At 32.0% G+C, this 17,775-nt stretch overlaps 2 protein-coding genes across 4 annotated transcripts; both read right to left on the bottom strand.

Moving 5' to 3' along the window:
- Positions 1-4,831: 4,831 nt before the first annotated feature.
- LOC111417490 (solute carrier family 12 member 9) lies at positions 4,832-12,820 on the bottom strand. 3 transcript variants are annotated; one of them, XM_023049781.2, is made up of 9 exons: positions 12,646-12,819; positions 12,195-12,567; positions 12,008-12,142; positions 7,694-7,828; positions 7,444-7,640; positions 6,910-7,384; positions 5,889-6,855; positions 5,421-5,759; positions 4,832-5,365 (listed from the first exon to the last, which is right to left on the bottom strand). In XM_023049781.2, the coding sequence occupies exons 2-9, from the start codon at positions 12,436-12,438 to the stop codon at positions 5,182-5,184; spliced, it is 2,676 nt and encodes an 891-aa protein (XP_022905549.1). In that variant the 5' UTR covers positions 12,439-12,567; positions 12,646-12,819; the 3' UTR covers positions 4,832-5,181. The 3 variants fall into 3 exon arrangements, with proteins under 3 accessions (XP_022905549.1, XP_022905550.1, XP_022905548.1); XM_023049782.2 differs by having other exon boundaries at positions 5,421-5,750; positions 12,195-12,820; XM_023049780.2 differs by having other exon boundaries at positions 12,195-12,819.
- A 79-nt stretch (positions 12,821-12,899) lies between these two features.
- On the bottom strand, positions 12,900-17,423 carry LOC111417491 (D-3-phosphoglycerate dehydrogenase). Its single transcript, XM_023049784.2, has 5 exons — positions 17,156-17,423; positions 16,772-16,923; positions 13,571-13,790; positions 13,375-13,507; positions 12,900-13,314 (listed from the first exon to the last, which is right to left on the bottom strand). The coding sequence occupies exons 1-5, from the start codon at positions 17,282-17,284 to the stop codon at positions 12,953-12,955; spliced, it is 996 nt and encodes a 331-aa protein (XP_022905552.2). The 5' UTR covers positions 17,285-17,423; the 3' UTR covers positions 12,900-12,952.
- Positions 17,424-17,775: the final 352 nt, after the last annotated feature.

Raw genomic sequence — 17,775 nt, 5'->3', positions numbered from 1 at the left:
TGTTGTAACATCTAATAATTTATTTGGTACTTAATTGTTGCAATATGCAATGTTTATTGCAAACTTATCAACAATTAGTAACATTTTTTATGTTGACCAGGAAATTTTGGTGACATTTATAGTTTTTAGGTTTTTGATTTCCCCACCACAGAACATTTTAAAAGAAACGCGGCCATTTTAAAAATAACTATCAAAACGGAAAATTGTTGATAAAGGTAAGAATGAGGTCTTCATCTCAAAGCTATTTTGTAAACGATACGTCTTGCACTTTAAAATGACAAGATCTAATGAATAATTTCTTAGTAGAAGATGAAATTTTGAAATCGTTCCAAATTGGTTACGCTCAATCCATAGGAGGGTCGATATTACATGTTGTTTGGGAGGATCATCATCATCATTATTGGCACTACAACCCGACGTGGAGAATGGCTGAATGTTGTTTAGCGACGACGGCGAGGACCCAGCGCCATTAATTTACAGATATTTGAGAAAAAATAACAAGCAGATAAGAATCCCCGCTGCTTTTGAAAAAGTATTGGACTGGATCAACAAGTTCAAGGGAATGATAAAATTGTTTAACACCATTTCCACTTGGGTTGAGTTGATCAGTATCAATGCTTATGACAATACTTCTAAGCTTAAATAAAAACGATATGATTCCATATCAAGCAAAATGATGGTTTATTACTAAATTGGCAAGACAATCGGGGGCAGATAATCGATCGTGACTCCAATACACATTTAGCACCTTGAAGCTAAGTTTACTATAGAACTTAGTTGAATTTAATTCTAGTGGCAATCCAGAAACAATTAACCAAGGTTTCTCAGTAAGCAACGTTAACAGCATTATCTTCAAACTAGGACCCAATAAGTTCTTCTTCTGCGGTCCCATTAACATACATTGAAAGAATTTACGCGATTAAGCCTTTGATATCCGGTCAATTGGTGGTGGATAGCGAACATCTTACTGTTTCTGATGATATAAAAATTTTAGGAGTCACATTGGATCATCAGTTGAGGTTTGAGGAGCATGTGGCCAGGTGCTTGAGGGGTGGGTATGGCGCCCTGAGTCTCTTGTATGCCCATAGGGATGTCTTAAGTAAAAAATTAAAAATTATGTTGTGTGATAGCTTGGTTCTAAGCAAATTAAATCACTGCGACGTTGTTTATGGTCCAAATTTAACGGAGGCGAGTGGGCGTCGTATCCAGAACCTCCAGAACGGTTGTCTGAGGTTTATTTACGGAATTCGTAAATATGACCATATTAGTCATAAGTTGGCAGAGACTGGGTGGTTGAACATGAAGAACAGACGTAAACTGCATGCAACTTGCGTTTATTATAAAATTATTAAAAGTCAGCGGTCTCCTTACTTGCTGCAACGCCTATCTTTCAGAAGCGATGTCCATAACATTAATATAAGGAGGAAAGATGTATTGACGGTACCACGCCGCACCTCGCACCGATCCCTTTCCTACGAGATAGCTAAAACGTACAATGATCTACCGATGAACCTTATAGGATTGAACTGTATTTCGTTCAAGAGTAAATTAAAATCCTCCCTCCTGCTTGAGTCATCATGATTTTTTTTTATTATATTCTGAGTTACTAATGTATCGCTTCATACTGGCATGTCGTCGTATTTTGTTTTTTTTTTCATTTTGTTTATTAGTATTGTTAAAAACATTCTCATTTTTGCTTTATGTATATATTTTCTATATATTCTGGATTAAGTGGAAGAGCAGTTGGTTAATAACCAAACTGAACTTCGTCCAGAAAATAAGTCTATCTTCTAAGAGTGTATTATTATTTTCTTTCCTTTTTTTGCGACCAATTAATAAAGGCATTATTATTATTATTATTAATTCTGGGATTAATTACCACAGACCAACAACGAATTAGACAATATGTTTAGTGATACATTTGTACCAGCCATTTAGAGAACCTCATTGTGGGCGGGGAGTTTGTTTAGCTATATAAGAATGACAGGTGTTTATGAAGGAACTTATAAAACTCCCTTACTTTTTAATAATCCTGTAACCTTTGTTAGATAAGATATTTTGGCTAAATTTTAGACAAAGGTTTGGGAATCTTTTGCCATGTAGAATAGAGATACTCGCGCAATGCAAATAAGCGTTTGGAAAGATTGAATTCGAAGCTGCAATGTAGATCTTCACAACTGTGATTAAACTCATTTTAGCCCATTGATCTATTGTCTAGTGGACAAATACAAATCTTAGGTTGGCCTATTGTGTTAAATGCAACGATTTGCTTGCCTCCTGATAATTAGCTACATATTAAAGGCAACATGTCAACCATCATCCATACCATCCGATACGTTTTGTGCTATTACAGTTGTCGATTAGAATAAATGTTATACGTCTAGTCTCGAAGAGCAACGAAGTGCCTGCTATACCACAAGATCTTTAATAACAAAAACAATAAAAATACAATTTACAGGTTGAGTCAGAAAGACTTTTACATAAAATTAGATTCTCGGATGGGCGATTTTTGTTGACCACTAATCTAGCATGTGGGGTTGTATATTTGTATTATCATCTTCAAGCAAAGGAATATTAAGGAATGCATATTGCTCGGGATCAATTTTCAAAGTTATCTACGATTCTGCCAACAAGAACCATAAAGTCATACTAAACCTATTAGCCTTTTCAACTGCAGTTAATGGATATCAAGTAGGAAGCTGACCGACTTTTAAGACTACCGAAGGTTTACTGTATATAGACAGCTACTTTAAATTCGCACACATTACACATCTGCTTTTTTACTTGTTTATTCATTTTGTCTTGAAGTGAGTAATTAAAGAAATCACTCTAACAACGTCGGCAATAATAACACGGTTTCATCAACGCTACTTGATTCTTGTCGCAGATTGTACCGAGACGACAGCAATGACAAAGAATACTAAGCAAAAGATGAGATGAAATGAAAGTTTTAAGATTTATATTCCTGTAGAGAATTATGTAAAATACAGGATGTAGTTAAATGGACAAAAACCAAATAGTGAAGTGGAAGCAACATGTAGAAAGAATGAGTAGGAAGATCACAAGGACGACGTCCTAAGAGATCAAATCAAATAACTTTATTTCCATAGGCTGTACAGCATCAAAAATTGTCTGTTATTACAATACTTAGAGAATAGGAAACCATCGTTATTACATATATTATACTTCATCTCATAATATACAACACTATTCAAATCCATCACAAACATACAATAAACAAAACCGTATAAACAATCACATTAAAGCTTTGACAGTGTCGCGGTTCCCCTTCAGAGTGCAACAAATATTCCTCCACCGAATAGAAACACTGGAAAGTTTTAACCTATATTTGAACCGGTTAAAATCAAGTTGCTTGATCCCAATTAGTAAATGACTATACATATAAGGATATCATCATATCGTCGGCTTAGTAAGAAAACTTGATTTTGAAAACAACTCCAATTTTTACCAAAAATAAGGTTTTGATGTAATTATGCAACAAATTATTAAATCTACCAATTCCGAAAACTGCGCGTGTATTGAAATACAAGTATCTGCTCAAATGCTTAAAATGAAAAGCACTTAACACGACTGTCAATTTAACAAAAATCCAGTTTTCTCTGTCTCCTGTAAGATTTTCCGATATGTTGAGAGCTATTTTGGGTGAGAGACAACCTGCATTTAGACAAGTACAAATTACCGGTTGGGTATCTAGTGGTTTTTTTACATATATGAGTGACTGCAGTATATAAATACTAGGCAGAGTCAATAAACGATTATTCCGAAATGTTTCTCTACATGATTCGTTGTAGGGTAAATTGAACATCGATCTAATGACCTTTTTCAGCGCTACAAAAGCCCGCTGCGAAGTTGATCAGTTGCCCCAACATACCGATCGTCAGCAAATAATACTTGCCTACAATTTTCACAAGATAATGGCACATTATTTATATACAAGATGAATAGCAATGGTTCCAATATGCTTCCTTGCGGAACTCAATGTACTATTGTTTTGTGACCACTTTACTAATTGTTGTCTGTCATTCAGCTAACTTTCAATCTGATACCGTACCGACTTAATTTTGGTAAAAGTAGTTGGTGATGTAATGTGTCAAATGCTCTAGATGGGCTTAGAGCTGGTTCTCTTCGTCAGCGGAATAAAATCCAAGTTAGAAATGAAGAAAGGTTGAACTAAGTCATTTATTTGGGATCTGTTTCACTTATTTGAGTCGGTTATCATGCTATCATACTAAAATCTTTGGTTTTTGCTACATCCTTGAGAAGCCGCTCTGATTGCTTGTTGTTTTTGGGGTTTTTAAAGTTTTCAGGGTTATTATAGTTATTAGGGAGAAGAATAAAGATGAGAAGGCAGGAATTTTGTAGTAATTTTATAACAAATTATCTTTGAACTAACACCCATACTATAACTTCATTGGGAGTTACACATTCTGTAAAATTTCCTTCGGCATTAATTTTGGAATATTAGGTCCAGCAAATATCCCTACTTTGTTTTTTGATAATTTAAGAAAAAAATTAATTAAGTATTGAAAAGCCGAGTTTATGTTAAGTTTGATGTGAAAATGTGCCAGGAACATATTCTATGAATTCACGAAGCGTACGACGCAGACATTTCCTTTTTCTGTCAGATAGTCAGTACTTCTCCAAGATTTTGCACTTTATGTTGTAGCATTTCTTCACTTGTATTGAGCAAACGAAACAGATAACTTACTATTGTTGATGATACTGCAGAAACACGCTTTTTTTAATTCTCATCCTGAATAAGCGATGTCTAGCTAGAATGTGCAAACGCGACAAAATATAGAATCAATAATTTTTAATTAAAAATACGGACTTTATTAATTAATTAATACAATTTCCCTATAAATTACAAAAATATCATCTCTTGGGAAGTGCTTACTTAAATATAAATAAAAAAAATATAATTATTACCTATTACATATTATTAATCACAGTTGTATAAAAAAAGCTACAAAAAAGAAGATTGCTTGTTGATTTTCTTTGTTTTGATGAATATTTTTTCATAGATAAAGTGCAATTACTTAATATAAATTTGTTTCACAATTATTACTTGAATTAGAATAATTTTATTAAAATATTTTTGTAAATTTCCCTATTATATCACTTAATTATCCATTTAAAATCAAATAATGTTGTTACTTGTTACAGTGTGGTTGACGTCACCGTGCTAACTCCATGCACCAAGATTGTTGGCGGCAAATTTTCTGTAATCACTTCCAACATATCCAAATACATAGAAGAATCATTGATGTGCGTTGGAGTCGATGGTAAGTAAATGAAAGTTACCGCCGTGTTTTTAGATTGATCCAAAATCATTTTATTAACACTAAAAAATAGCAAAAATTAGAATTAAAAATTAAAATTTCGATTATTTGAAATACTTGTGTAAATAAGCTGGGACATCATTAGATTGAGATTCAATAACTTCATTCCACACACCAATCGGATACAATTCAGCTTCAATGCGTAAAATTTTTAATAAAGCCCGCAAACGATCGTATTTCGGTTGAGTGGTACTCGTTAAACTAAAATTGCTTTGACGAACTTCGTCACAAACGCAAACTCTCAATTTTGCACGACTCCACATCGGTACCATGTTAACAATACAAGCTAATTGCATCATAAATAAAGATGTTGTGTCAAAAGCGTCGTTCTCATTTGGCAATATAAAGTTAACAGGCCAAACATCAATGTATTGTTTAGTACCATTCCTAAAAGTTCTTTAAAAAGTATTTTATTACATATTTGATGAAAATGAGTTATGAGAAACTTAAAATAAAAAAAAATATATTTAAGAGATGGATTTTTTTGAAATTAATATTTTATAATGAAGTTAAAAAAATAAGTACCTTTTATCTTTGTTAAGCTTAAAAAAATTCCTACAAACACATAAATTTTTATTCATCCTCAAAACATCACTCATCATTTGAACATATTCCACAGATTCCAAATTATGTTGTGTTTTAATAGGAAAAATATTTTGCGTAAAACTTGTACTGAGATAAGGTGAATCGCCATTACTTAAAAAATCGTTTGAAACATGTTTATCTAAAAATCCAAGCACAATAGTATTCGGTTTCATTGCTCCCATTCCAGATAATCTCATTAAATGTTGCAATCCTTCCCGAACAGTTGGAGCAACAGTTAATTCAACGAAAGCCTTCACTTTTAAATGATCGACCAAATTCAACCAATGCGGTGTTAATTCTAATGCAGCATCCGGTTCGTTCGTATTCGGATCTTCGGTTACAACGTGTCCCAAAACGTATAAACCACCCTTTTTTAAATCATTTATAAAATCAATTAAAGGACATGACGTTCTCGGGCTATTAATAAGCAATAATACTTGAGGGCGCCAAAATTTAACATGGTTCTTTCTTGAATCTAACATTAATAAATATTTACGAACTTGATGGAAGATTAACGCTTGGGAAATTGAACCCCATTGTGTTTCTTTAGTTGGGGAAAAAAGATGGAGGAAAATTATTAAAATTAAACAAAGCAAAATGCTACAAGCTGCGTAAATTGGCGAGATAACAAACATCATAATTAAGGTCCCTACTAGTCCTAAAAAGGCTGTGTGCCACGTAAAATACTTAAAGGATGGGCGGAAATTTGGAGCTCCCGATAATTCTAAACCTAAACAAGCCATATTTGTTGCTAAATAACTCAATAAGAATAGAACCGAATTTAATTGGGCGATTATGTTTAAGGAACCTATCAAAAGAACCAATTGGACTAAAAGCCAGGATAAAACAACCGCTAAAATTGGATTGTTGCGCCAAGTACCTTTTGGAATAAATGATAGAAATGATCCTAAAAGAAAAAAAAATTAATCCATAATAATAAGCGCATACGAAATGTATTTACCAAAAACTTTATCTTTAGCTAATGCTTCAATAACTCTAGATCCCCCGATAACATTACTTAAAGAAGCAGACCAAGTAGCAGTAAATAATCCTAAAGCGACCATTGCTGGTACAATATTAACACCAGTCATAAATAAGTAATTATTTTGTAATAAAAATCGACTGCTAGTAAAAGCAGTTAATAAAGAAAGTGTTAAATAAATGGCAAAGGTGAATGCAATAGCAGATAAAGTTCCTCTTGGTATTGATTTTCCTGGATTTTTCAATTCTCCACTCATATTTGCTCCAGCCATGATTCCCGTTACTCCAGAGAATAAAACACCAAAAACTGACGCAAACGTAACTAACTCCCCATGAGCTGTGTAATCTTTGCCATAATATGAGTAAAGGTTTTCATTTAGTGTAGCTATACGTAATCCTGTATAATTTCCCATGGTTATATTTCCAACTATTGTGTTTGAATCAGGAAGTGAAACCTAAATGGTGAAAAATTTTTTGATTTAAGTCTATGAGATAATAAGATATTCATTATTACCTCCATTGGCCCTTGATATAAAAAACTAAATATCGTAAATCCCAAACATGTACAAACAATACTTAATATAAACACTGTAGTTTTAGCGAACATACTTGCTCCAATTAAGCAAACGACTAAATTTAATGTGTTTAAACCAGAGCAATACAAAAATTGCCACCAACGGCCATCATTTATGAGTCCTTTGATTAAATATCCTATAAAATAATTTAAAATAGTTATAAAAAATGGTATAAATTTCAATATTTACCGGATGGTCCAAAATTTTCCATTAATCCTTCCACACAACCTGTTATGTATAATGCACTACTTACGAGGTTTGCAAGAAAAAATAAAGTTCCTATTGAACCGCCAAATTCCGGTCCTAAAGTTCGACTAATCATAACTAATTAATTATTAAAGAAATTAAAAATAATTTTTGAATCTATTCATCATTTAATTAATTTTTTATTTAAATTATAATTAATTGTCCTACATCAAAAATACTAGACCCGAGTATCATATATATTCAAAACGCTGAGGTCGCTTGCGACCGAGGCGCTAGATTTGATATCATAATGACACAAATCTGATCAACACTACAATAAAGCATCATATACAATACTTAAAACGCCGAGGTCACTTGCGGGCGAGCCGCTAGTGTTGATATAATAACAACACAAACTTGATCAACACTACAAAAAAGCTAGAGTTGATATGATATCGACGTAAAGATCGTCAGCACTGTAATAAAGGATCATATATATCCAAAACGATGAGGTTGCTTGCGGCTGAGGCGGTAGAGTTGATATGATAACGACACAAACCTGAGCAACACTACAATAAAGCATCATATATACTTAAAACGCCGAGGTCGCTAGAGTTGATATGATGTCGACATAAAGATGGTCAGCACTGTAATCAAGCATCATATATATCCAAAACGCCGAGGTCGCTTGCGGCTGAGGCGCTGGAGTTGATATAATAACGACACTAACCTGATTAACACTACAATAAAGCTTCATATATACTTAAAATGCCGAGGTCGCTTGCGGACGAGGCGCTAGATTTGATATGATAACGACACAAACCTGAGCAACACTACAATAAAGCATCATATATATTTAAAACGCCGAAGTCGCTTGCGGCCGAGGTGCTAGAGTTGATATGATGTCAAGTGTTAATATGATAACGACACAAATCTGATCAACACTACAAAAAAGATAGAGTTGATATGATATCGACATAAAGATCGTCAGCACTGTAATAAAGGATCATATATATCCAAAACGATGAGGTTGCTTGCGGCTGAGGCGCTAGAGTTGATATGATAACAACACAAACCTGAGTAACACTACAATAAAGCATCATATATACTTAAAACGCCGAGGTCGCTTGCGGCGGAGGCACTAGAGTTGATATAATAACGACACAAATCTGATCAACACTACAATAAAGTATCATATATACTTAAAACGTCGAGGTCGCTTGCGGGCCAGGCGCTAGAGTTGATATGATAACGACACAAACCTGAGCAACACTACAATAAAGTATCAAATATACTTAAAACGCCGAGGTCGCTTGCGGCCGAGGCGCTAAAGTTGATATGATGTCGACATAAAGATCGTCAGCACAGTAATAAAGGATCATATATATCCAAAACGATGAGGTTGCTTGCGGCTGAGGCGCTAGAGTTGATATGATGTCGACATAAAGATGATAATGATGTTCAAAATTAGTCGGTAATCAAGCAGGGCTAAACCCCAAAAGATGACAATTAATATCGAAAAAATTTGACCTTTTATAAGAGTCGTTTCACCTATCCGGGGATACACTGTATGCTTAAAACGTCGAGATCGCTTGCGACCGAGGCGCTGTGGTTGATATGATAACGACACTAACCTGATTAACACTACAATAAAGCTTCATATATACTCAAAATGCCGAGGTTGTTTGCGGCAAAGGGGCTAGAGTTGATAGTATCATATACAGGTGTTTCTCTTAAGACGTGGGCCTTCAAAGTTAAGAAATTTACAAACATTTTCAATATGGTTTGTGTTAGAAAGACTAAAATTTGACAAACAGTGTAATGTTATCATAAGAAATCGTTTAAGATCGCTATTGAAAATATCGAACCACGGGATCAATATTACTATACAGGTGTTCAAAAAGGTTATTTCTTTAAAACTTTTTGATTATGTCATAAACCCTTAAATTTTCCAAGTTGATTCTAAAAGCGAATTTCATTTTAAAATTATTTTCATTCTTAGAAACTTTTGATTAGACGCATCGTTTTCGAGATATTTGCAAAAAGATACAACCTCGATTTTGGATTGTTTTCATTAATCTTCATCAACCCAACCCAACCCAACCTAACATTTCTAAATCTATCGAAAGACATTTACGTGAGACAGGAAGTTTAAGACAAAAGTATGTAAATAACGGTAATCTGAGGTCAGTTCATACACCCCAATTAGAAGAAAACATTTTGGATTTTGTGGCAGATTATAGTATTGCTAGCACTGTTGATAGCAACAGTTTAGACATTTCAGAATATCCAAAGGTACGTCTTGGCATGTCCTACATGAACAACAATTGTGTATGGTTGTTGCCATACCATAAAAGTACTTTTTACAGATAACCATTAATTTGAGAAATACTGAAGAATAATTGTACTGAAGAAAATCCAGATTTCATGCTACGTTGAGTAATTTGACAGATTTCTTTTAAACGAACTTAAATCTTTTTGTGAATAATTCGAAAACGATGCGTTTAATCAAAAATTTCTAAGAATAAAAATAATTTTAAAATGAAATTTTAGTGGTTTACAACATAATAAAAAATGTTTTAAGGAAATAACCTTTGCGAACACCTGTATAGCATTGATCCCATGTTTGCATATTTTCAAAAGTAATCTTAACCGATTTCTCATGATAACATTGCACAAAATTTTATCTTTATAAGGCAAACCATATTAAATATATGTAAGAAAATTTGTTAACTTTGATTTCTTAGCCTTTTATGAGTTTAGACCAAACATTTTTACACGAATCGTCATCAGGATTTTCTGATGGACAGGTTGTTTCTAGCGATAAAAGAATCGATGAAATCTGGACCTTGACTGTTGTTTTTGAAGACCTTGACCTGCTTCCCTTGTTCATCTAGGTATTTTTTCGCCACATCTCGAATGTTGGCCTTTGTTAAGGGGAACCCCCAATTCACAAGAACAACCAAAGGTTCAGAAATCAACTGATGTAAAACCATCAGGTGTAAAATTGTTTAATAAGTTGCCAGCGGCGATTTCCGGATTGCCATTACACATATTTAAAAGTAAATTGCATACTTTTTTGACGCGCAGAGCTTACTACTCGAGTATTTGACCGAATTTCTCACTGAGAAAGATTTTATTTAATGTGATTTTGATATTTTTTATACAAAATCTAATATATGTTTATACACAATAAAGATATTATTATTATAATTGTCGAAATTAGAGTTTATTCCACAAATAGCTGATACAAAAAAAATGAATAAAATCCATGGAGGATTTTTTGGCTTATTTAATAAAATTTTGTATTTTTAAAGCCCTCTAGCGGCTAAACTAAGCAATTTTGTATATAGATAAGTTGAGTTATATTATCATATTTTTGGTCAAGGTACTTGTGGTCTTGCATTGTACACGTCATTTCCCCTGTATATAATGTTTTAACAGTGTTGACCAAATTTGTGCAAATATGACGCTTCATTTCAGTATTAATAGTATATTATTCAACAAGCGTATAATGGCGGCTGTTACCCACGAAGAAGAAGTTGCAACACGAGCGAGCGAAGCGAGCGAGTGTTGTAATCTGAGTGGGTAACATCCATTATACGCAAGTTGAATACTATACTTTATCTACAACTATTTAATTTTGAAAAAAAAATCAAAAAAACGAAAAAAAAATAAACTTGATAGACATTTCAGACATAACCTCAATATAAGAAAGCTGTCATTTCTGTTAATATTTTATTTTTTGATTAGTAGGCAGTGTCAGAAGTGTGGAATAATGGCCTCATTATTCAACACTTTGTCTGTCATGGGTAATGAGTGTCATTACCCGTCAAAAATCAATTGTATAACGAATAGATAATTCAATAGTTGTAGATAAATATCTTTATGTAGATATCATATCATCTCTGGTACGAATTTTACATAGAATCCATAATTGCAATAGAAAATAGGGATTCTCACTTGAAAATTTCAACTTAGGGGTTGTATCTTACTTTTGGGACACCTATACATATCAATTTTATCTTAAAAAAATGCGCGTTAAAAAAATAACAGATATCTGAGCATTTTTCTAAAGAAATATTCCCCGAATTTTAATCTAATTTATTCCTTACTTTATGTACCAGTGTATGAAAAATAAATAAATATTAAAAAATGTTTTTGATTGAATCATGAGAAGTTAGTCACTGATAGCTAACCTCAAAAAAATGTCAAAATTCTCCTAATTATTAAAATTTTACAATTAAAATTAATTAATTTAATCCAAATTAATAAAAAATAGAAATGTAAGTCTAATTTCTTAATAAAAAAGGATACAATACGCTCCACCTCCTTCGACCGCTCCATTAGTTGAAATAGCACAAATTGATGCAACGGTAAACACCAAAATTGCATAGGCGATAACAAATTGGAGTAAAGTAACTAATAACCCAGCATTTCCAACAACGTACCCTATTATTAAAATTTATTATTTATTTAATTAAATAAATAATTAGATACATACCAACACGAAGAAATATTAAAGCAGAAAACATAGATAATGTAACAGGACTGAAAACCCCTGCAAAGGTCCCCAATGTTCTCTGCTCTGATTGTTCGGTAATTGAACCAAATTCAACATAACCTTCACTTTGTCTTGGTTCATTTTTGCTAAAAATATTTGATAATCGTTTCATAAATGTTGTTCCAACAAGGGGGCTCCTATCCGTAGGGTGGGTATTTGTTGATGCTTCACTTGGTTCCAACATTTTTTAACTGTATCCCACAAAAATAAATAAAATCTGGTGGTATGATCAGGTTAAAAACCTTCCATTTGGTCGTTAAACTCTAATTCTTAACATGTTTTTTTTCAATTCTTTGCAGCGTCAGCTGTACGCCTAAAAAGGTGACGAAGAACGATTTGATGGGAGTTTTTACGTTGAAATTACACTAGGATATGGTTTTATGATTATTACCAAACAAAGGCTTTTATCTCTTTTTGATACATTTAGAAATGTGTCTATCTTTGTTTATGGTGAGTAATGCTTTGTATAATTTTGGAGATTAATACCATGTAATTGATATTATAAACACCTTATAATGTGTTATATTTAGCTTATTGTTTAATTAATCTTTCATCGTAATCAGAATAATTTTGATGGATTTAAAAGTGAGGTTAGATTATTATTTCATCTTTTCACCAATAGGTGGGGTAAAAATATTTAAAATATTAATTTAAAAAACCTTTATTTGAATCATGTTATATAAAGTGATTATTATTCCTTAATTAATTTTCAAATTTTTCATAACAGCATGATTAACAACACCTGGAACTGTTGTAAATTCTTTACTTTTACCAGTTAAAGCTATAAATTGCTCAGAAACTTCAACAGCAACACGAATTTGAGCCTCACCGGTGCTTGCTCCTAAATGGGGTGTAGCTACGACTTTAGGGTGTTTAATAACTTGTAACGTTACAGGATCTGTTGGTGGTTCTTGTTCGTACACATCCAAAGCAGCTCCTCCACATCTCCCATCATTTAAAGCTTGTAATAAATCTTTTTCGTCGATTATTCCACCTCGAGCTACGTTTACAACTCTCATTCCTTTTTTGCAGGTATCGAAAACTTGTTTGTTAATCATATCTAAAAAACAACGATTGAAGGAATTAGAAAAAATTGGGGATTTAATAAAGAAATTATTACTTCTTGTTTGTGGAATTAATGGGACATGAACTGTTACATAATCCGCTTGGGGCCAAATTTCTTTTAAAGGTAAGTGCTGCACGTTAAATTTTGATGCGTCTTCTGCGGAAACGATAGGATCAAATCCTATTGTCTAAAAATGAGAATGATTAAAATTGGTTATAAAAAGTTTTTGTATAAGCTTAGGATTAAGTACTTTCATTCCCCATGATTGCATTCTGATCGCAACTTCTTTCCCGATTCTTCCTAAGCCGATAATCGCCAAAGTTTTTCCGTATAATTCGTGTCCGGTGTAGAGTTTTCTATCCCATTTTCCGGCTTTTAAACTTTCAGAAGCTGGGTATACATTTCTGGCTAAATTTGTGATGAGAGCACAAGTTAATTCGCATGCACTTATTGCATTTCCACCTGGTGTACTAAAAATAATTATAAATAAAGTCATTAAAGAAATATGTGTTTAATGAAGATTATTCGTTATGGATAAATTAGGGCTGAGATATAGGAACACAATATGTTTTGGTTACTTGTAGATACATATTTTGACATTGATATGATTTGAAAAAAATTTGTGATTTGCTGATCAAACTTCTCAGCAACAAACTTTTACTCTTGCTTTTCTACCTACTTCTATCTATAAGCTGATATCTTCTGTGCAGCCGTGTACAATAAAATTGGGTTCAATCTTTTTATGGATCTAGTCTTTATGGTCCATTGCTAAGGTTTTATGTATAAAAAATATTTCCCCATCGCTTTTAGTTTATAAGTTATGATTGAGTTAATTTTCGAAAATCAACAATTTTTATGTTGAATCGATTTAAAGCTTATAAATAAAAAATAGTAATAATTGGGTTCAATCTTTTTATGGATCTTGTCTTTATGGTCCATTATTAAGGATTTATGTATAAAAAATAATTCTCCATCGCATTTATTTTTTGATTTATGATTGAGTTAATTTTCGAAAATCAACAATTTTGATGTTTAATCGATTTAGAGCTTATAAATAAAAAATGGTAATAATTGGGTTCAATCTTTTTATGGATCTAGTCTTTATGGTCCATTACCAAGGTTTTATGTATAAAAAATATTCCCCCATCGCTTTTATTTTATGAGTTATGATTGAGTTAATTTTCGAAAATCAACAATTTTGATGTTTAATCGATTTAGAGCTTATAAATAAAAAATGGTAATAATTGGGTTCAATCTTTTTATGGATCTAGTCTTTATGGTCCATTACCAAGGTTTTATCCATAAAAAATATTTCCCCATCGCTTTTATTTCATGAGTTATGATTGAGTTAATTTTCGAAAATCAACAATTTTGATGTTTAATCGATTAAAGAGCTTATATATAAAAATGGTAATAATTGGGTTAAATCTTTTTATGGATCTAGTCTTTATGGTCCAATACTAAGGTTTTATGTATAAAAAATATTTCCCCATCGCTTTTATTTTATGAGTTATGATTGAGTTAATTTTAGAAAATCAACAATTTTGATGTTTAATCGATTTAGAGCTTATAAATAAAAAATGGTAATAATTGGGTTTAATCTTTTTATGGATCTAGTCTTTATGGTCCATTACCAAGGTTTTATCCATAAAAAGTATTTCCCCATCGCTTTTATTTTATGAGTTTTGATTGAGTTAATTTTAGAAAATCAACAATTTTGATGTTTAATCGATTTAGAGCTTATAAATAAAAAATGGTAATAATTGGGTTCAATCTTGTTATGGATCTAGTCTTTATCGCCAATTACTAAGGTTTTATGTATAAAAATAAAAAGTTTTTATCCACCGCTTTTAGTTTTTGAGTTATGATTGAATTAATTTTCCAAAATTAACAATTTGGATGTTTAATCGATTTAGATCTTATAAATAAAAAATGGTAATAATTGGGTTAAATCTTTTTATGGATCTAGTCTTCATGGTCCATTATTAAGGATTTATGTATAAAAAATAATTCTCCATCGCATTTAGTTTTTGAGTTATGATTGAGTTAATTTTCGAAAATCAACAATTTTGATGTTTAATCGATTTAGAGCTTATAAATAAAAAATGGTAATAATTGGGTTCAATCTTTTTATGGATCTAGTCTTTATGGTCCATTACTAAGGTTTCATGTATAAAAAATACTTCCCCATCGCTTTTAGTTTATAAGTTATGATTGAGTTAATTTTCGAAAATCAACAATGTTGATGTTTAGTCGATTTAAAGCTACTAAATAAAGAATGGTTATAATTGGGTCCAATCTTTTTATGGATCTAGTCTTTATGGTCCATTATTAAGGTTTCATGTATAAAAAATATTTCCCCATCGCTTTTATTTTTTGAGTTATGATTGAGTTAATTTTCGAAAATCAACAATTTTGATGTTTAATCGATTTAGAGCAGTGGTGTCCACTAATTTTTGATCAAAATCGACTTTTTATATAAATGTCTTGCCAAGATCGACCGAAGGGTGTAAAGTAAGCTTCCTTTTTTTTGTTCTGAGTTTCTGAGGCCCAGATATAGATATTTCAGATTCATGATTTTCTTGGCGATCGACTCAAAACTGCTTTGCGATCGACGTTATGGACACCACTGGTCTAGGAGAAATTTAAAAATTCCTCACCGGTTTAACAAAGAATAGAGAACTGCAAGAAAAAATATTTATGTTCTTGTTACATACTGTGCTAAACTGTGTTATATATATTCCAATTTTTTGAACTAGGTACTAAACGTAATGGTGTCATGAATACTACGTTTTATGCTACAAATAAATTTTTTCCAAAGCCATCTATAACTAAAAAAATATAGCTAATCAAAGACTTTAAAGACGCGAAAGACTGAAAAGAGAATACTAAATAGATACTGGAAAGAGATGAAACGAATATGGAAATGAATATGAGTCTGGAAGGCAAAGACACAGACTGGGCAAAAATTATTCTGACTAAAAAACCACTGGTAATGGCAGAGGAATTGGGAAGAGATGAAGGAGGCAAGGAAGAGACTGCAAAAATAAGAAAATTGTGGAGAAAAGTGAAGAACTGGACTGAAAGTAGAGATATTTGGACTTTGTATCATTACCAAGATATATAGGAACGATTTCGCCTCAAAGCGGCGAGGTTGTTCACGGACGATGTGCAAGATTTGACATGGTTTTATCAAAAGAAATGATTTTAAAATCTCGTATTCGATTTTTGTTAAACACCGATACAAAGAGCAGAAAATTTCCTATAGCTTTCGTTTTTTATTCTTACCAAATAACGGAGTTGTATTGAAAAAGGCCAATTTAGCAATTCTATGTAGGGTTATTTATTAGGTGTTTTTTTTTTTGGTAAAAGTGAGTCGTTGAGAAGTTTTTGCTATCGTTGCGCGGATAAAAGATATCTTAAAGATAACTAATAAAAAATAAATATTTACTTTAAAACGATGATATTTTTCGCTGTAGCTGCCGGAATATCAATATTATCGACTCCTGCACCGGCTCTTCCTACAACCTTTAACCTATTTCCCGCATTTATAACTTCTTGAGTAACTTTCGTATCAGATCTTACGATTAACCCATCGTAATTCTAAAAAAAAAGCAATGTTTCAAAATTATTTAAAATTAATCTAAATGAAATAAAATTGATCAAAACACATTTGCTATTGCTTAATCGAAAAATACAATTTGATTTTAAAATGACTTAAAAACACGGATCGATTTCACAATGGAATTTTACTTCGATTTAAAAACAATTTTGATAAGAAAAGAAATAAAATTAACTTATAAATAAAGTTTAAAAAAAAATCATAAAAACTTACTTGAATTTCTTTAATTAATTCTTCTTTCGATAATTTATATTTGCAATCAACTTGAATTGAATTAGCTTTTAACAAATCTACACATGCTTTATCAACAGCATCCGCGACTAAAACTTTTTGAATATCCATTTTAAAATGATTCGTTTTTAACTGACAATGAATGAAAACTGCACAGAATTGCACGCTGTGATGTTAACCTTGGTGTTTGATGGTGCGTGTGGAGTGCATTGCAGGTCAATCCACTTATTTATCAACTACTACTCCCTCCATTCTTCCAATGGAAAAGTTTTTTTAAGATAAATTACATCGTTTCATATTTTTACAAATTTTGTTTTAATTTTGAACTAAAAAGTTTTTTGATTTTATAAAAAATAATCTCAAAGATAAAAATTGAAGTTGAAAAACAAAGTGCGATTATAAGATATAGAACAAATAATAAAAAATGTTTAAAAGTTAACCCAATAATTAAGAGACTTTATATCTTTACCAAGATAGATAAAGAATGATTTTGTCTTAAATCGCCGAGGTCGCTTGCGGGCGAGGCGCTACATTTGAGATATCAACACGAAATCATTAGCTTTGGAGAATTCTAGCGCCTCGTCCGCAAGCCACCTTGGTAG

The sequence above is a fragment of the Onthophagus taurus genome, chromosome 6 (assembly GCF_036711975.1).
Source record: "Onthophagus taurus isolate NC chromosome 6, IU_Otau_3.0, whole genome shotgun sequence".
In the NCBI taxonomy this organism is placed as follows: domain Eukaryota; kingdom Metazoa; phylum Arthropoda; class Insecta; order Coleoptera; family Scarabaeidae; genus Onthophagus; species Onthophagus taurus.
This window is presented reverse-complemented; position numbering and strand designations above follow the sequence as displayed.